This window comes from Ranitomeya imitator, chromosome 4, assembly GCF_032444005.1.
Source record: "Ranitomeya imitator isolate aRanImi1 chromosome 4, aRanImi1.pri, whole genome shotgun sequence".
In the NCBI taxonomy this organism is placed as follows: domain Eukaryota; kingdom Metazoa; phylum Chordata; class Amphibia; order Anura; family Dendrobatidae; genus Ranitomeya; species Ranitomeya imitator.
In genome coordinates this window covers 658,374,249-658,395,642 of record NC_091285.1, presented here as the reverse complement: position 1 = coordinate 658,395,642, position 21,394 = coordinate 658,374,249, and the positions used below count along the sequence as shown (strand labels likewise).

The window sequence follows — 21,394 nt, the reverse complement described above, 5'->3', positions numbered from 1 at the left end:
TGGGGGATCCGTTGGGATATGGATTCTTCAGTTGGTGTAAAGTTTGGTTTCGGGTCTGGTGGTTTGGGGGAATCTTGGCAACGGTGGGCCGGATTCCCAGGTGTTAAGTGGACAATGGTAACCTTTTGGGGTATTTTGGTGCTCCCGAGCCAGGTGGTAGCGGCTGGGAGTAAATTATGGTCTGGTTTCTATCGACTCTATATATTATGGTTTACCACCAGTTTGGAGCTTCAAGGACCTCCCCACGTTACTTTACCATTTTGTATGTTTATAATAAAGGCCACTGTGGCCAATTATTATCCAAGTTTTGAATCCTGTCTTTATTGGGGATGGGGTCTATTCGGGAATTTGGAGAGGGGGCCTAAAGATAGGAGAATCCTACTGAGCTATCGAACAATACCAATGTCATGTTCTACTAATGTGCCTCATGCATAAGAAGTAACCAACATGTTTAGAGTGCCCAAGCGGTTATGGACCCTTATGTTGTCTTTCTGAATAATACTGATTCCTCCACAGTCAAGCTCCATATTGTAATTTTTTTTGTTTAGTCTCTTGTTATAAAAACAAACATATCTTTATTCTTAGGAAATTGGAAAGTGCAACAACACTCTGATTCTATAACCACACAACCTTTTAGCTGGTGTGCTCTTCATGCTCCATGCCTCATTGACCATGTTTGATATCCTTATTTCGCCGCTAAATTTGCCTTCATCTATTTCTCACATAGGGAAAAGGGTCTCGCTATGACTTTTGCACCGGTGCAGAAAACTAGAATTTTCATGCACTCACACAAATCCTCCAGTAGGTGGATTTTAAGACCCTCTCCAAATGGTGCAGGGTCTTCTCCAAGCTTCATGCCCGTAGACCCTCAGTTTTTCAGTTTCTCTGGAGACGTGGGGTTGATATTGGTACTCTTAAATAAATATTGTGGGATTTCCCTAAGCTGACCAATTCTGAACTGGTGTCTAGTGTATAGCTTCAAGATTTACTGACTTTACATTACCTTTTTCCCCAAATTCTGCTTCAACTGAATTCTATACCAATATGCTCCTACCACAAGACAATAGTAGGTAAACTAATAGAGCCTTTATTTTTACTCTTTGGAAACAGACCTTCCGTCACTAAAATGTTGGCTTTTGAAAGTGCAGGAGGTGATATGGATGAAGGATCTCAAAGCTTTTTTTAAGGAACCCATGATAAATTCCTCGAATACTGACAGGTCTTCTTACTCATTTTTGAATCTTGTCAAGGACTAGCTCGGTGTCTCAAAGTTCCTATTACAAAGTTCTATTTCCGGGTGATCTTATGGTATGTGCACATAATGTCTTTTTCAGGTGGATTCCACTTGGAATCCACCTGAAAAAAAGCTCTTAAAAATCATCTAAAAGATTGAACATATGCATTGCAACGTCTAAACGAATTGTCGTACGTATGATCCACCTTTTGTAACTTCTTTTAACCACTTTTTGCTTCGAAAGGCATGAAGTAGCTAAAATAAGTGACTGGTCCAATTTTTTGGTGGATTCTGCCATGAAGCAGTCAATATTTTATAGATAAAATACATAGAATGGAAAAAAAAGATGCTGGTGGCAAGCCAACTGTAAGAAATGTCCAAAAAGATGTCACAAAAGAAGCTCCAGGAAACACATGGCGTTTTCCTGAAGCGTCATCTTATAGCAAAATTGACATGGATGTTCTGGCATCTAAAAGACATCGTGTGCATAGTCCCTTGCACTTTACATGAAAATGTATAAATAAAAGATTAACCCCTTAAGGACCTAGGCACTTTGTGGGTTAATGACCAGGCCTCATTTTTTACATCTGACCATGACATTGTAACTCTGGAACAATTCAGCAGATCCCAGTGAGTTACAATTTTCAAATTTTAATTCTTATGCTCTTTAACCAGAGAGTTATGTCACACAAAATAGTTAATAAATAACATTACCACATGTTCTACATTTTTTTAAACATTTTTTGATCAAGTTAGATGTGATTGATTAGCAATTTCTAATTTTTCCCCCACAACTTACAAAGCCATTTTTTAGGGGCCACATCTCATTTGAAGCTACTTTGTGGGGTCTACGAGTTATATGACAAAAATATTGACACCATTATAAAAACTGCACCAATCAAAGTCCTCAAAACCACCTTCAATATGTTTATTAACCCTTCAGGTGCTTTACATGAATTAATGCAATGTGGAAGGAAATTAATGAAACCTTTTTCACAAAAATATTAATGTAGCCCTGCATTTTTTATTTTCACAAGGGTAACAGGAGAAAACGAACATCAAAATTTGGTGTGCCATTTCTTCTGAGTATGCCGATACCTCATATGTGGGGGAAAACTACTGTTTCGGTGCACAGCAGAGCTCAGAAGGGAAGGCGCACTGTTTTACTTTTTGAACGTACAAATGGCTGGAATCGACATGTCACATTTGGAGAGTCCCTGATCTTCCTAAACAGTGGAAATCCCTCACAAGTTACGACATATTGGAAACTAGATGCCTCAAGGATTGTGTCTAGATGTCTGGTGAGCACCTTGATCCCCCAGGTGCTTCCAAAGGTTTATAACGTAGAGTCATGAAAATTAAAGGGTGACGGGAGATAATGGACCCCATATGTGTGAAAAGCTACTGTTTGGGCTCACGGCAGGGCTTGGAAGGGAAGGGGAGCCATCTGACTTTTGGAGCGCAAAATTGACTGGAATCATTAGCAGATGCCATGTCACATTTGGAGAGCCCCTGCTGTGCATAAACAGTGAAAAAAAACACAAGTGACCCCATTTTGGAAACTACACCCCTCAAAAAAATTATCTAGGTGTGCGGTGTGCACCCTGAACCCCCAGGTGCTTCACAGAAGGTTATAAGGTGCAGCCGTAAAAATAAAAAAAATCACATTTTTCCCACAAAAATGTTCTTTTAGCCCCAATTGTTTTATTTTCAAAATGGACCCCAAAATGTCTTGTTCAATTTCTCCTGAGGGTGCAATACCACATATGTGGTCGAAAACTACTTTTGAGACAGTGCAAAGCTCAGAAGGGATGAGGTGTCATATTGGAGTTCAGATTTTGCTGGAATGGCCTGAGGGTGCCATGTCACATTGGCAGAGCCCCTGAGGTGCCAGAACAAGAGAAGTCCCCCATAAGTGATGTCATTTTACATACTACACCTCTCAATGAATTCATCTAGGGGGCAGTGAGCACGTTGACACCTCATGTGCCTCACAGAAATTTATACCATTGAACGGTGAAGAAAGGGTCAGGAGGGCGTTAAACTAGAAGAAGAGGGGACGGGAAGAAAAACATTAGACTTGAACAAAGAAGACCCAGGAAAACATACTCAGAAGGGAGGTAAGAACATTTATAAAACAATCCACAGCGAGGAGATTGGAACAAAACAAAATCCTCTAAACTGCATGCTCGCAAACGCCAGAAGCCTGACAAACAAGATGGAAGAACTAGAAGCAGAAATATCTACAGGTAACTTTGACATAGTGGGAATAACCGAGACATGGTTAGATGAAAGCTATGACTGGGCAGTTAACTTACAGGGTTGCAGTCTGTTTAGAAAGGATCGTAAAAATCGGAGAGGAGGAGGGGTTTGTCTCTATGTAAAGTCTTGTCTAAAGTCCACTTTAAGGGAGGATATTAGCGAAGGGAATGAGGATGTCGAGTCCATATGGGTCGAAATTCATGGAGGGAAAAATGGTAACAAAATTCTCATTGGGGTCTGTTACAAACCCCCAAATATAACAGAAACCATGGAAAGTCTACTTCTAAAGCAGATAGATGAAGCTGCAACCCATAATGAGGTCCTGGTTATGGGGGACTTTAACTACCCGGATATTAACTGGGAAACAGAAACCTGTGAAACCCATAAAGGCAACAGGTTTCTGCTAATAACCAAGAAAAATTATCTTTCACAATTGGTGCAGAATCCAACCAGAGGAGCAGCACTTTTAGACCTAATACTATCTAATAGACCTGACAGAATAACAAATCTGCAGGTGGTCGGGCATCTAGGAAATAGCGACCACAATATTGTGCAGTTTCACCTGTCTTTCACTAGGGGGACTTGTCAGGGAGTCACAAAAACACTGTTCTTCAACTATATCAATAGTAAAAGAATAAAAACTGAAAATGTAGGCCCCTTAAAAAATAGTGAGGAAAGAATGGTTGTAGATGACGAGGAAAAAGCTAACATATTAAACACCTTCTTCTCCACGGTATTCACGGTGGAAAATGAAATGCTAGGTGAAATCCCAAGAAACAATGAAAACCCTATATTAAGGGTCACCAATCTAACCCAAGAAGAGGTGCGGAACCGGCTAAATAAGATTAAAATAGATAAATCTCCGGGTCCGGATGGCATACACCCACGAGTACTAAGAGTACTAAGTAATGTAATAGATAAACCATTATTTCTTATTTTTAGGGACTCTATAGCGACAGGGTCTGTTCCGCAGGACTGGCGCATAGCAAATGTGGTGCCAATATTCAAAAAGGGCTCTAAAAGTGAACCTGGAAATTATAGGCCAGTAAGTCTAACCTCTATTGTTGGTAAAATATTTGAAGGGTTTCTAAGGGATGTTATTCTGGATTATCTCAATGAGAATAACTGTTTTACTCCATATCAGCATGGGTTTATGAGAAATCGCTCCTGTCAAACCAATCTAATCAGTTTTTATGAAGAGGTAAGCTATAGGCTGGACCACGGTGAGTCATTGGACGTGGTATATCTCGATTTTTCCAAAGCGTTTGATACCGTGCCGCACAAGAGGTTGGTACACAAAATGAGAATGCTTGGTCTGGGGGAAAATGTGTGTAAATGGGTTAGTAACTGGCTTAGTGATAGAAAGCAGAGGGTGGTTATAAATGGTATAGTCTCTAACTGGGTCGCTGTGACCAGTGGGGTACCGCAGGGGTCAGTATTGGGACATGTTCTCTTCAACATATTCATTAATGATCTGGTAGAAGGTTTACACAGTAAAATATCGATATTTGCAGATGATACAAAACTATGTAAAGCAGTTAATACAAGAGAAGATAGTATTCTGCTACAGATGGATCTGGATAAGTTGGAAACTTGGGCTGAAAGGTGGCAGATGAGGTTTAACAATGATAAATGTAAGGTTATACACATGGGAAGAAGGAATCAATATCACCATTACACACTGAATGGGAAACCACTGGGTAAATCTGACAGGGAGAAGGACTTGGGGATCCTAGTTAATGATAAACTTACCTGGAGCAGCCAGTGCCAGGCAGCAGCTGCCAAGGCAAACAGGATCATGGGGTGCATTAAAAGAGGTCTGGATACACATGATGAGAGCATTATACTGCCTCTGTACAAATCCCTAGTTAGACCGCACATGGAGTACTGTGTCCAGTTTTGGGCACCAGTGCTCAGGAAGGATATAATGGAACTAGAGAGAGTACAAAGGAGGGCAACAAAATTAATAAAGGGGATGGGAGAACTACAATACCCAGATAGATTAGCGAAATTAGGATTATTTAGTCTAGAAAAAAGACGACTGAGGGGCGATCTAATAACCATGTATAAGTATATAAGGGGACAATACAAATATCTCGCTGAGGATCTGTTTATACCAAGGAAGGTGACGGGCACAAGGGGGCATTCTTTGCGTCTGGAGGAGAGAAGGTTTTTCCACCAACATAGAAGAGGATTCTTTACTGTTAGGGCAGTGAGAATCTGGAATTGCTTGCCTGAGGAGGTGGTGATGGCGAACTCAGTCGAGGGGTTCAAGAGAGGCCTGGATGTCTTCCTGGAGCAGAACAATATTGTATCATACAATTATTAGGTTCTGTAGAAGGACGTAGATCTGGGGATTTATTATGATGGAATATAGGCTGAACTGGATGGACAAATGTCTTTTTTCGGCCTTACTAACTATGTTACTATGTTACTATGTTACTATTACATTTTTACCACTAATATGCTGTTTTGGTCTCAAATTTTAAATTTTCATAAGGGCTAATAGGAAAAAAAGAACTTTTCAGTTTGTTCAGTTTGTTGTGCAATTTCTCCTGATTGCACCTGTACCCTACATGTAATTGGGAAATACTTTTGAGGCACAGTTCAAAGGTCAGAGGGGAAGGAGAACAATATTATTGTGAAGATTTTCCTGTTATGGTTTGCGGGTGCCATGACCCACTGGAGAGCCCCTGAGATGCCAGAATAGTAGATAACCCGAAATACATGACCCCATTTTACAAACAACACTTCTCAATGAATTCATCTAGGGATGCAGTGATCATAATGACACCACAGGTGTGTCACATAATTTTATACCATTGGGCAGTGAAGAAAAAATTATTATATTTTTAGCACAAAAATTTTGGTTTAGTACCAGATTTTTACCTTTTCACATGGGGAAATGGGAAAAATTATTTTTGCTAAAAATGGCAATACCCCATATATGGCTGTTCAGTACTGCTTAGCCATATGGCGAGACTCGGAAGGGATGAAGCGCTATTTGACTCCCAGAGTGCAGATTTTGCTAGAATAGTTTGAGACTCCACATACAGAGCCACTAAGTGCTAGAAGAGCAGAATCCCCCCTCAAGTATAAATTATACTCCTGCCAAACATGTGGACGCTAAATGTAGTTTCGGCACACTGGGGTTCAGAAGGGAGGAGGCATTTGAATATGCGAGTTCAAACATTGCTGAATATCTTTTGAGGGGTGAGGAGCCATTTCACTTTTCTAGAGCCTTTGTACTACCAGTAACGTGGAAGCCCCCTATATTTCCATTGACAGGTGATGGAGCTGAGTGGGGACTTTTTTTCTGGATTGAGTTGAAGCTTTTATTAGGAACATTTTACACAATATTTGGGATCACATTTATCCTCTACACTAAGCATTTACATCGGGGTTTACATCTAAATCTTAGAATGGCGTGATTCAGATGAAACCCGCAAGGAATCATTTCACTATAAAAAATGCAGCAGAGTTTGCAGCAGGACTCTGTGTGGTCTCTGTATGGTCTCTGTAAAGCATTGTCCTTATTTTCAGAAGTGCACAAAACTGTGGTGGACAGTGCTTTTATGAACACCTAAAAAGATGGACACCGATGGATAACAGGCCAGACAGAGTCCACAGTGCCTCTATCTGCCTCATTATAGGGAATTTTCCACCGGGAGTTCCATCCAAATCACGTTTTTCAGAGATTTACACAGAAACCCCGGTGTAAGCGCTCAGCAAAGAGCGCCGAATAAATGTGAGCCAATTCTTACTGTGATCTTTGAGAGGCAGAATAAACAAATCAACAGCAGGTGAAGAATTGGTTTTAATTATTTTTTACGCTGTTCATCATGCAGTATAAGTGATTAGATGACTATTCTTTGGTTCAGTGCGATTACAGTGATACCAGATTTATATTGGGTTTTTACGTTTGGCTACTGTCACAAACTAAAAGATGTTTTTTTGCATAAACTAGTTTTTGCATCACCATATTTAAGAGCTATAATTTTCCTATATTTCTGCTGACATTTTTATTGTTACTGTTTTCGGGTACATGACAATTTTTTTATCTCTTTCTATTACAATTTTTGGGAGGCAGAATGAACAAAAACCAGCAATTCAGGAATTTATTTTTTGGGGTTTTATGGTGTGTCATGTTAGGTAAGATCGATAAGGCAGCTTTATTCTTGAGGTCAGTACGATTACAGCGATACCTCATATATTTTGGCGCTTTTGCACAATGAAAACTTTTATAGAAAAATGTATTATTTTTGCCTTGCTGTATTCTGAAAGCTATAACTTTTTAATTTTTCCACTGAGAGCTGTATGGTGGCTTGTTTTTTGTGGAATAAGATGACAATTTCAGCCATACCATATTTATTTACATTTGTCTTTTTAATCGTGTTTTATTCCACTGTTTTTGCAGCAGTATGATGAAAAACCATAGTTTGCCACTTTTTTAAAGGCATTAACTGAAGGAAGGGGTTAACTAGTGTGATAGTTTTATAGATCTGATGCTGCAATACCGAATTTGTGTCCTTTTTTTTGTTTCTTTTTTACATAAAAATGTGTATTCATTGGTGTAATATTTTTTTATTATTTTATAATTTTTTTAATTTTTATAATTTTTTTTAACTTTTTTTGTACTTAGTACCTATATGGGACTTTCACTGTTTTTGCTTTTTTTTACTTTGATCACAGGTAGAATGCATTATATCTGTACAGAAGCTTCTTAGACCATGATCTGAGCATGATCTAAGCAGCTTTCCATCATGACGACCCCGGGTCACCATGGTAACATTCGAGCCCCGCTGATTTCCCTCCTTTTGCCTGCCCCCTAAATGTTGCGATCGCTCTGCATTGCAGGATTTATGGGGATAAACAGCCAGGAGCCATTATGGCACCATCCATGGCTGTTAGTGCAGGAGCTCAGCCACTAGCATCACTGAGCTCCTTCTGTGATTAGGCAGGAGGTGCTGATATTTCAGCATCTCATGCATGATCATGCTGTGACTGGTCAGTCATAATGACTGACCGATCACAGCTGCCTGAGTGCAGAGACCGACGTCATGGGTCCCCGCACCTCTTCCATGCCACTCAGCTGCCAGTGACAGCTGTCGGCATGGAAGTGTCACTCAGTTTTTACTAGCTGTCACAGTTTAAAGTCATGATGGACATAGCACGTCATGATGCGGGAACTGACACCCAGTAATGATGTGCTATGTCGGTCATTGGTTGTTAAACGTTAAGGAAAGAACAAAGGAGCACAATTGTAACACAAAATAATCCAAAGTCCATCCATTTAAATGAGAGTCAAATCATTGTCCTTTACCATTTACATCATGTATACTAAACTTCACACACTTCAAATTTTTTATACTTTCAGGTGGGAATTTTTTTGTGTTCATTTTTGCTTGTCTAATCTATTTCTTTGAAGATTGAGAAAAAAAAACTGAAAAAAATGCCACCCTTTGCCAACAAAAAAATAAAAGGGAAGCATAAACAAGTTGATAAATTTTCTCTCCACCGACATCGTATTATCTGTAGTCAAGCGTAAAACCCAAATACATCTGTTTACCACAGGAAATAAGAACATAGAATGTAGGTTTGTGTCTGATTTTATCTGGTACTTCATCTCTGGCATCTCTTCAAAGTTAGTGATGAAGCATTCGAAATGTGGAGGCAGAGAGAATATCCATCCTATGTACACAGGGCTAAACTTGACCTTCATAAAGTCAATCTTCAATACAAACACAAGTGGAGTGAGTTTCAACTTTGTGACCTCAACGATGTTAACTCCTTGCATTGCCTGCTGTATGAATCATTAATTTTTGTGCTGCGGGGAAGTCACACATTGTTATTTTTTTTTTATTAGAATAAAATGAAAATTGGTATTAAGCAACTGGTGCACATAATTAGACACTCCAAGCCATCATGCATCTGTACGGGAGCACGAGAGATGAGACAATCTGCTGAAAATTGGCAGAAATTCGGGCAGAAAATTGGATTCTCGACACAAACCTATTGCTGGCAAAAGCTGTTTATTATGCTCTGAGATCTCTCAAGATCCCAGAGCCTAAAGAACAGAGTGGTTAAAAAATAACAAATATTATACTTACCCTGACCATCATCTGTCCTAGCACTACAACTCCTTTGTCCATTCCTTTGTTGGCTCGCCTTCTCCCTCTGGTTCTAGTCTTTTCTTTCATCTTCAGTCTTCTTCTTTCTTATGTCAATCACTAGGCCTCTCATGACATCCCGAGCCGCGTCGTCTCTCCTCATAGTAATGTGACTTAATGCCTAGTCAACCTTACAAGTGCTGAAGACGTAAGAAAAGAGCAAGAGCGAGGAAGAGAGCAAGCGGACAATGGGCCGGGGAGATGTAACACCAGGACAGATGATGGGTAAAGAATCAAGTAAATCGAATCACAAAATATCCAGGTTCTGGTGAATCCAAATGCGAAAGTTAAAGTGAATTTAATTTAGTTCAAATTGATTTGTTAATTTCTAATAAACATGCTTCAGTGAAGGCACCATGATTTACAGGCTACAAAATGGATTGTCCAAATGACAGATTATCAGGTAAAAAGCTATGAATAAAGCTTGGTCTTCTTATAGTTGGATTTTCAGGGTTTCCAAACTATAAATAATTATTAAGCTCGTTATGCCTGTTATCGACTCATATAAACCACATCATTCTGGCTGGCTGCAATCCCTGATGAAGGAGATTGTTTTTCTCCAAAACATGTTGGATGTATTCTGACCAGCAAGACACTCTAAGATTTCTAGCATAAGGGATGCCACAGCTCGTCATGACTTAGACAACCTGTGGCATCTCATCCCCGGCGCACCCCTATCCTACCCTACTTTTGCCCATTTTGGTGGAGCTGGCGAACACAGAGATTAAATTTCCCCAAATTTTGGGACTTTTCAAATCAGTTTACGGCAGAATTTTTGCAAAATTGCTTTGATGAAACGGGCTTTAGACGCAGATTCATTAGGAATGGCATAGCACATTCATGCCGTTCATCAGTCTTGATGGAGTATAAGGCACCAAATTCATTAAGATGCCCACGCCACTTAACGATTTCGGTTGCATCTTAATTAAAAGTGGTGTGCTTAAGTTTTCATAGCATTTACACCATTTTTCTGGAGTGAGAGCTTTGATGAATTGGCCCCATAGTGCTTATGTTTGACATTTACAATTACAAAGATTCTAAGGCCTGATGTTTGTTTTGCAGAAAATGTTACCTTATCCAGCTCTATCACTCACCGCCTGGGTGTCAAAATACATCATGGATCCCTATTATGTTAGTTTATGATCGCCAACTTTGTTGATATAGTCTATGTGGCTGCAGTGCACTAAAGAACATGAACTATTTTGCAAATTTAGAACTGATGCGCGAGTCCCAAACTTTACTCTTAAAACTTATTCTCGTTCCTTTGCCAAATGCAGTTCAGGAACCTCTGACTTAGGATTTGTAGCTGGATTGGTAGAACCATATTTGGTGTACACACAAGCAACTCAGATCCGTTCCCTCTGAAATTGATCCAAATTTTAATTATTTAAAGCCAGTAACTTAAAATATTGTTCTGTGAAATGACTTTCGGCTCATTGCCGGGAGTTTTTTCTACTTTTCCCTATGTAAAGTGCTTTAGAGTCTCTCTCTCTCTCTCTATATATATATAAGTTTGGGATTTGACCCAGTTTACTTCTACAGACCTTTGGATCAAGCCTGACAAATAAAACAACGGTCTTGATTAATTAAAAGCGAATACTTCCTGAAACGCTGACTACATACCAGTGGCGTAACTAGAGACTGATGGGCCCCCGTGCAAGATCTGTATCGCCCCCCCTATTCTGAATATATACATTTATGCCCTCTATCTTGGTATATATGTTCCCCATCCTGGTATTTATATTTATATGCCCTCCATCCTGGTATATGTGTCCCTCATCCTGATATATATCCCTCATCCAAGCACCATCCTGTTATACAGTATATATCCACCATCCTTGTATATGCCCCTTATCCTGGACCCCAACCTGATATATATCCCCCATTCTGGTATGTATCCCTTATCTTGGGCCACATTGTGGTGTGTATATCCCCAATCCTAGTATATGTACTCCAATCTGGCACTGTCCTTTAATGTATAGAAAGAAATAAGCCATTATACTCACCAGGGACGTACATAGAAGTCATGGGGCCCCATAGCAGAATTATAATGCACTACCCATGGTCCTCCATATAGTATAATGTAAAGTCCATAGCCCTCCCTATAATATAATGCACCCCCATAATCCTCCATATTGTATAATGTAACCCCATAGTCCTCCAGACAAGAAAAGTTGTCTCCAGCGACCACAGGAGATATGATATGATTCGTAAAACTTGACGTTTATTTATCATCATATTAAAAAACATAGATATGCATATATGAGCATTCCCAGTGCAAGGAAAGAATCTTACATGTTTTAACCTACACGGTCTTAATCATGGATAGTCCTCCATACGGTATGCTGCAACACCCATAATACTCCATATGGTATAATGCACCCCCATTGTCCTTCATATAATATAATGCACCTCTCATAGTCCTCCATATAGTATAATGTAACCCCATTGTCCTCCAGACAAGAAAAGTTGTCTCCAGCAACCACAGGAGATATCATATGATTCGTAAAACTTGATGTTTATTTATCATCATATTAAAAAACATAGATATGCATACATGAGCAATCCCAGTGCAAGGAAAGAATCTTACATGTTTCAACCTACACGGTCTTAATCATGGATAGTCCTCCATACAGTATGCTGCAACACCCATAATACTCCAAATGGTATAATGCACCCCCATAGTCCTTCATATAATATAATTATTATTATTATTATTATATTATTATTATACATTTTTATAGCGCCATTTATTCCATGGCGCTTTACATGTGAATACGGGGCAAATATAGACAAATACATTAAACATGAGCAGATAACAAGGCACACGAGTACATAAGGAGGGAGGACCCTGCCCGCGAGGGCTCACAGTCTGCAGGGGGTGGGTGAGGATACACTAGGAGAGGGAAAAGCTGGCTGTGCGGCTGTTCAGTAGGTTGAGGATCACTGCAGGCTGTAGGCTTGTCGGAAGAGATGAGTCTTCAGGTTCTTTTTGAAGGTTTCTATGGTAGGCGCAAGTCTGATGTGTTGGGGTAGAGAGTTCCAGAGTATGGGGGAAGCACGGGAGAAGTCTTGGATGCGGTTATGGGAAGAAGAGATGAGAGGGGAGTAGAGAAGGAGGTCTTGGGAGGATCGGAGGTCGCGTGTAGGTAGGTACCGGGAGACCATGTCACAGATGTATGGAGGAGACAGGTTGTGGATGGCTTTGTATGTCAGTGTGAGGGTTTTGAACTGGAGTCTCTGGGCGATAGGAAGCCAGTGAAGGGCTTGACACAGGGGAGAGGCTGGGGAATAGCGGGGGGACAGGTGGATTAGTCGGGCAGCAGAGTGTAGGATGGATTGGAGTGGTGCCAGAGTGCTATAGGGGAGTCCAGAGAGTAGGAGGTTGCAGTAGTCGAGGCGGGAGATGATAAGGGCATGCACTAGCGTTTTTGCAGTGTTGCGGTCAAGGAAAGCACGGATCCGGGAAATATTTTTGAGTTTGAGACGACAGGAGGAGGCAAGGGCTTGGATATGTGGCTTGAAAGAGAGGGCAGAGTCGAGGATCACCCCGAGACACCGGGCGTGTGGGACTGGGGATAGTGAGCAGCCATTGACATTGATGGATAATGCACCTCTCATAGTCCTCCATATAGTATAATGCGCACCCATAGACCTCTATATAGAATAAAGCACCTTTTATAGTCCTCCATATAGTATAATGTGCCCCCATAACCATCCATATAGCATAATGCATCCCATAGTCCTCCATATAGTATGATACACAGTCCATAGTTTTCCATGTAGTATAATGCAAAGCACATAGTCCTCCATTTAGTGTAATGTAACCCACAGTCCTCCATAAAATGTAATGTACTCTCCATAGTTCTCCATATAGTTTAATGCACCTCCATATTAGCATAATACACAGCCCATATCCTTCATATAAAATAATGCGCATCCTATAGTTCTCATATAGTACAATGAACAACCCATAGCCCTCCATATAGTATAATGCAAAGCCCATAGTCCTCCATAAAGTATAATGCACTCTCTATAGTATAATGCACCCCCACAGTCCTCCAAATAGTATAATGCATGCTATAGTCCTCCATACAGTATAACACATTCCCCATAGTCCGCCCTATAGTACAATGAACAACCCATAGCCCTCCATATAGTATAATGCAAAGCCCATAGACCTCTATATAGAATAAAGCACCTTTTATAGTCCTCCATATAGTATAATGTGCCCCCATAACCATCCATATAGCATAATGCATCCCATAGTCCTCCATATAGTATGATGCACAGTCCATAGTCTTCCATGTAGTATAATGCAAAGCACATAGTCCTCCATATAGAATAATGTAACCCATAGTCCTCCATAAAATGTAATATACTCTCCATAGTTCTCCATATAGTTTAATGCACCTCCATATTAGCATAATACAAAGCCCATATCCTTCATATAAAATAATGCACATCCTATAGTTCTCATATAGTACAATGCACAACCCATAGCCCTCCATATAGTATAATGCAAAGCCCATAGTCCTCAATAAAGTATAATTCACAGACCATAGCCCTCCATATAGTATAATGCAAAGCCCATAGTACTCCATAAAGTATAATACACAGACCATAGTCTTCCATATAGTTTAATGCACAGCCCACAGTTCTCCATATAGTATAATTCACCTACATATTAGCATAATACACAGCCCATATCATTCATCTAATATAATACATAGTCCATAGTACATCCAGTTAAAGTTTCTGCTGGTGGCGGTGGCTCCCACCTGCACGGGGCCTGTTGCTACCTCTGCAACTGCGTTCATTACTCCCCTGCTGCATACGAAGACTTGATGTGCACCCGGAAGTTCATAGATCCCAATGTAAAATCTGTACTATACCTCCAATGATTCAGTATAAATGTGTAAAATATATAAATCTATAAAATAGATTTTTGTGGTAGCGTTTTTGAGCAGATTAGGCAGGGTTTAAATGGTTATTCGCAAAAAATACAAGGTATTTAGGATAGGGGAAAACTTGTGGATCTTTAGGGGTCTGATTGTGGAGACCCAAAGTAGTCCTCAGAACAGGACTCTGGAGCCTCAAGCACATTCTTGGCCTACACTTCATTCAGTGTCAATGGTATTGCTGAAAATAGTCAAGGAGGTTGAGCATGTGCACATGCAAGACGGGGCTGCAGAGCACCACTCTTGGGTTTCCAGAATCCCATTCTTGGGATTGGTGAGTGTCTCAGAAGTCAGCCTCCCCCCAGTGATTAGTAAGTTCCCCCAGTGATCAGTAAGTTATCCTATATCCTAACAGGAGAGAGGATGGGGGATATGTTTAGCCCAAGATCGAATGAAGTTTTTTTTAGCGACACCCCAGAGAACCTAATTTTGCATGGTAATTAGAATTTCAGTATTTCAGTTCTGCAGAATGCTCACTTCAGGGAAATCCTGAACTAATCAGTGCCAATCTCGAGATGTGAGGACACCAGTTGAGGTATTTTATGAGAAAGCTATACTAGCAATTGCATTCAAAGCTGAAATTTACAAGGTAATTACTCACCCAGCCCATGAAAGGGGGAATGTTCCTGGCACGAAGAAGGAGTACTTTCCGTTTTCATAGTTAAGGATTCAACAATTACATCCAACACCTGAGAAGAACATGTGGAAGAGAGTGAATCTGAGATCCTCCTTTCATAGGTTAAAGACCCTACATTTTTTTGTAAATAGAATATTTAATTATTTATCAGACTCTATCGAAATTCTGTTCCACTGGACTCAATAGGTGCTATAGCCATTCTCCCGCCTGAACCTGAAGGGAGCACCGGATGAGTTAGCTTTCTCTATTCTACATTCCTTTGAATCATCAATCAAGAAAAGATGTAAAGATATCATTATGTGAATCTATAGACATTCTGAGTATGAAAAAAGATGTGAAAAAAGCAGCAGCGGGGGAGAAATAATGTAAAATTAAATTAAAATGAACCTGACCGGAGATTCATGCTGCCCGAACCACGGATATCAGGAATCAGACACCAGCTGCATTATTGTTTTCTCTGAAATGTTACTGAGAAGACATATTCTGAAAAAAGCCGACCAGGGACCATGACGAGCCTGAAAGCATAGAGGAGATAGGTGGGGACCAGCCTTGGACAATTCTTCCGAAATCTATATTCCCTGGCCGGCTATTCAAAGTGTGTTTTCTCTAGAATACCACAGCATAGAGTCAGATTCATGCTGCCTGTGGTTCATTTGGGCTACATGAAGCTAATATCTGGTTCCCTTGAAAACCGGGGTCAGATGACAGCATGAAAAATCATCCAAAAAACTCAGATGATTTTCATCCATATTTCCATCTGTGTGCCATTTTGTTTTTGTCCATTTGCCATCTGTGTGCCCGTTTTTTTTTTACATCTATATACCTTTAATTTGCCCATTTTTATGTCCGTGCGGCATCCACTTTTATACAGTTTTCATAGGTTAATAATGGTAATGTATAAAAAAAAATCGGATGCTATACATTTTCAGTATAGAATCCAATATTTTGTGCACCCATAGACTTGAATGGGCTAGCATCATCAAAAATCTGGAAGAGAATAGGGCATGCTGCAATTTATTTCACATGGACACTCAGTTACTGTGAATACACTGTCATCTGAACAGCCTCATTGAATAACATTGGTCAGTTGTGCTCTCCTAGGCTCGGACTGGCCCACCGGAGAACCGGAGAATGCCCTGGTAGGCCACTGTGCAGGACTAAGCCATTTATTCCCCAACATGAGCAGCAGATATTAGCAGCATCTCATCATTCATTCAGCATATTACTTTGCTATTTATTATATAGAAGCATAAGAACATTTGTTAAAGAAGGAAATGTAATATTTGCATGTAGCTAAAGGTTAATGCTGGTGATGATATCTCCCTATAACAATGCTTAGACATTTGTAAGGTTAAGATATGTAAAGCTGTAAATCTGGCAATATTAATGGTTTTGTAGATGGAAATCGTCAACAATCAGGTCAGGGGTAGCCAATTAATTAATCAATTAATTGATTGATGATCATTATCCCAACAGTCTGATTACCAAAATAAATGCCTAACCCCAATTTTATGTATTCTGCTACTTTCACTTGCGTCCACTTGCTTTAGGAGCCATGAAAGCTCTTTGTAGACGTTAAACATATTTATAGACTTACGCTTATCTGATGGAGGCCAGAAGTGCGAGTGTCATTTGTCCTCAGTCAGGCCACCATATTATGGGTACACAGACATGAGAAATAAACATTGGTGGTATAGGTTAGGAGATCCACCGGACGAATGTTAGACCTCCACCGGACACGGCAAGATGCAATGTGGAAAGACCTTCAGTGAATCTGACTGGACAGGGGATAAGGTTGAGTTAAAAAAAAAAATCTGACTCACAGCCCATACAAAGCAGGATGCCATTCGCACTCTTAAGTAATGACTATGCCGACTCTGACAACGGCAGATCCATCAACAGCAGCTTGTTGATGGTTTCATTTACTGTTTTGTAATACAAGGTTTGGATTTGACTGGGAAGGACATAGGTTTGTGCAAAACATAATCACATTCACAGTCCATACAAAGCAGGGTGCCATTCGCACTGCTAAGTAATGACTATGCTGACTCTAATAACAGCAGATCCATCAACAGCAGCTTGTTGATGGCTTCATATTCAGTTTTGTAAAATAAGGCTTGGATTTGACTGGGTAGGATATAGGTTTGTGTAAAACATAATCACATTCATGGTCCATACAAATCAGGATGCCATTCGCACTGCTAAGTAATGACTATGCTGATTCTAACTACAGCAGATCCATCAACAGCAGCTTGATGATCATTTCATACTCTGTTTTGTAATATAAGGCTTGGATTTGACTGTTTAGGACACAGGTTTGTGTAAAACATAATCACATTCATGGTCCATACAAATCAGGATGCCATTCGCACTGCTAAGTAATGACTATGCTGACTCTAACTACAGCAAATCCATCAACAGCAGCTTGTTGATGATTTCATATTCTGTATTGTAATATAAGGCTTGGATTTGACTGGGTAGGATACAGGTCTGTGTAAAACACAATCACATTCACAGTCCATATATACCAGTAAGGAATGACTGTGCTGACTCTTAATAACGGCAGATCCATAAACAGCAGCATGTTGATGGCTTATTTTTCATATAGAACTGGAAATTATTATTTTTTTTATTTATTTTTTTATATTTAAGGTTCAAAAACATATCTCAGGCTGCCTTATTATGATCTTACTTTATCTGCGAGAACAAGAGGTTGTAACTGTTTGACACTTTTACATAGAAAACTGATTATCTTCCTTATAAAAGTCCTTATGACCGACCTTGAAATACATTCATTAGTAAAAAAAAATACTGTTCTAAATATAAGAAATAAATCAATAAATTAATAAATAAATTAAAATAAATCAATAAATTACAGGAGCAACATTATCTATGAGAACATCCGATAACAGCAAATGTATTGGGTTTTTAGAGGTTTTTTTTATATAAATTTTATATTACACTACCCCAGACTACAAGGTCGGTATAGCATTCCCTTACACTAATTTATTTTACAGTCATTTGCTATTAAACTTAATATGTTAAAATAACTAGCGTTCTTCGTTTTCTAACAGTGAGAAATCCTAGTAAAATTGTAGACAAAATTTAATCATTTACTAAGAAAAGTTATAGTTTAATCAAAAAGTATATAATTACTTCCATTGAATGATTTTTTTTTTTTTTTACAAATTTTACAATTGAAAATATCCCAAAACTTTTTTTGTCTTCTTTTTTATCTTACTCAGCCTATGATAAACATTTTCAAGTGTTTGGTTCTTTAGTATATATTATTATTGTTATTATTATATTTTTGAAAATTTGTAACCATTAATAATAAAGCTTTATTCGTATTAACGCCTCATGCATAATAAAGCAAGAATTAGGAAAAATAATGTGTCGCATATAAGGTCTGTACAGTATAAAAATGGCCATTTTAAACCAATTTTGATATGGTTTGCATGCTTATTTAAGTACGTGAACAATATAAATGATTTACCCTATCCTTAAATGTTATATTATTCCTATGTCGATAACTGTAGCTTAAAATTTTATTTAAGTGCCGGTTCTCCAGTTTTTGGCAATCCGTTGGCAGACTATAATGCTTGGTATTTATTTGCACGTGTATACGGTCATAGAAGAAAAAAAAATCTACATATATATATATATTTTTTACGTCTACATATATGGAGATATACCATATATATATATATATAAATATATATATATATATACACACATGTATGTATATATGTATATATATATACATATATATTTATATATAGGTACACATGTATATCTAAAAAGCTATAAGATATATATTTGCATAATAATATACTGTTATATATATATATATGTAAGTTATTTATTTATATATATATATATATATACATACTTTATTCATCCATTTTTCATAGTAAAAAAACAAACAAATTATATATACCTGTACATGCACATATGTTTATTTTACTTTCCTTTTTAATATATATAAATATATATTAAGAAGTGAAAAATATAAAATAAACATATAAATACACATATATATTTTTTCTTCTTTTTAATATAAAAACATATACATATATACTGTATATATCTAGAAACATTTGTGTGTATTTATCTGTTTTTTTTATTTTTTTCCCTTTTTTTATTTATTATAAAAGAATTAAAAAAAAGGAAAGACAAAACCCCCCAGATCTGTATAATATATTTTATTTTATTTTTTTTATTTTATATTTTATTTTATTTCTTTCCTAATCTGTTACTTCTGTTAAATGATCTTAAGAGATATAAAAAAAACCTAACGATGGTTGTGGAAGTGAACACATGCCGTGAGTATTAAGTAATGGACATTACAGAATAATGAATAATATAAGTAATATATACGCCCCTTTTTAAGAATACATTCTTATATTTTATCCTTCACATACTATACATTCTTATGTTATTATGACGAATTACCGTTTTATAATACTAATTACATTTCTTGGAAAAAAAAAAAAATTTTTAATACAAGTCTGACTTCCACCTTATCTCTTATCTAATCTTCTTCCGATTAAGCAATTCCGGTAATCACGCCTAAAGTTCTCGATCCTAAATGAAACGGCTGGTCAGAATTTTCTGTGGATCAGCTGCCTTAATATAACCTGACGGTATTGTGTCTCCCCTTATTAAACCTCATTGGCCCTAGGGTATATTAAGATCACATTAACCACCATAGCCCCTGCATGAATGGCGCTGTATTCCCCTGATACTTGAGATATTAAAATAACAAGAACATTACCATGAGCTTCACTGCTTTGCTTTGTCAAAACATAAAAGGATATATAATATATGTCATAAAATAGGTAAAAAATTGTAAAAAAAAAATGTAAAAAAAAATCTATAAAAAAACAAAAAGAAAACCAAAACATAAAAAAAAAAAAGAAAGTAAAATGTACCATTACTTTCTTTGTTCAGTAAAAGACTAAATGTTAAAATGTCACAGCTTGGATACAACCCACAAAGTACAATCCGCTGAGGAATTATCTCCCCATTAATAAAATCAGAACCATTCGATGATCGATGACGCCTCGTTTCTTACCTTTTGCACCGGTTATCACCTCGAGATGTTGTTTTTGTATTTATGCTGCTGAGTTCTGCGGGTTCCTCCTTCCAAAGATTTGTTAATCTTTACCATAAGCAAAAATCTTCATCAGTTCATCATAAGAACTTCAAGAAAGCTCATCCATCATCTGACTTCACCTCCTGAAAAAGAGAGAGAAGAACGGAGGGGAGGTGTGAGGGAGAATAGGAGGGCTGGTTAAAAGTGAAGTCTACTTGTTTTTTTTTTGCCATCTAGGCAACAAGAGGTTAATTGTAGGGATTAACGGGCATTTATTGGAATTTTGAAATCTGTTCTCTCTCATATCTAACTATCTAATGGTCATAAATATAAGTTATAATAATAACCCTCAAGATTATGTCTACATCTAACGCTAATTTGACATCAGATTTTACTGCAAATCTGTGCAAATTATGCTGCAGATTCATCTCTTATATCCATCTATCTATTATCAATCTATCTATTATCAATCAATCTATTATCAATCAATCTATCTTTCTATCTATTATCAATCTATCTATTATCTATCTATTATCTATCTATCTATTATCTATCTATTATTTGTTTATTTTCTATCTATTATCTGTCTATTATCTATCTATTATCTGTCTATTATCTGTCAATTATCTGTCAATTATCTGTCTATCTATCTATCTATTATCTAACGATCTATCTATCTGTCTATCTATCTGTTATCTATCTATCACACATAGTTTTGCGAAAGCAAGTGTTCAGTAGTGAATTGTGATATTGACTGGCCAATGGATGGGGCACATCCAAGCTAGGAGTTATGAAAATCCATAGCATATCATATTTCTATTTCTTACATACTGTGCTGCTATCTCCACTGTGCTCTCTTCTTCCCCGAGCAGCGTGAAATTTGGGAAGATCAGAGAGTCTCCTGAAGTGAGTGTCCTTCATTGCTGTGTTCAGTGTTGGTTCAGTGTAGTAGGAAGTGGGTCTCATGTTCCAGGGCCTCCAGGTCGCAGTATGGGCAAATTCTGTCCTCACTGGGCTTCTAAGCATGTTGGC

The 21,394-nt window shown here is 38.1% G+C and overlaps 1 protein-coding gene across 1 annotated transcript in view; it reads right to left on the bottom strand.

Annotated features, from left to right (window-relative positions):
- The window catches only part of LOC138677149 (LIM homeobox transcription factor 1-alpha-like), a 102,030-nt gene extending 81,514 nt beyond the window's left edge, over window positions 1–20,516 (bottom strand). The window contains exons 1-2 of the mRNA XM_069767058.1: window positions 20,342–20,516; window positions 15,229–15,316 (exon numbers count right to left, since the gene is read on the bottom strand). Coding sequence (XP_069623159.1) covers window positions 15,229–15,286 — 58 coding nt within the window. The 5' untranslated portion in view covers window positions 15,287–15,316; window positions 20,342–20,516. The remainder of the gene's footprint in view (window positions 1–15,228; window positions 15,317–20,341) is intronic.
- Between the last annotated feature and the right edge of the window lie 878 nt (window positions 20,517–21,394).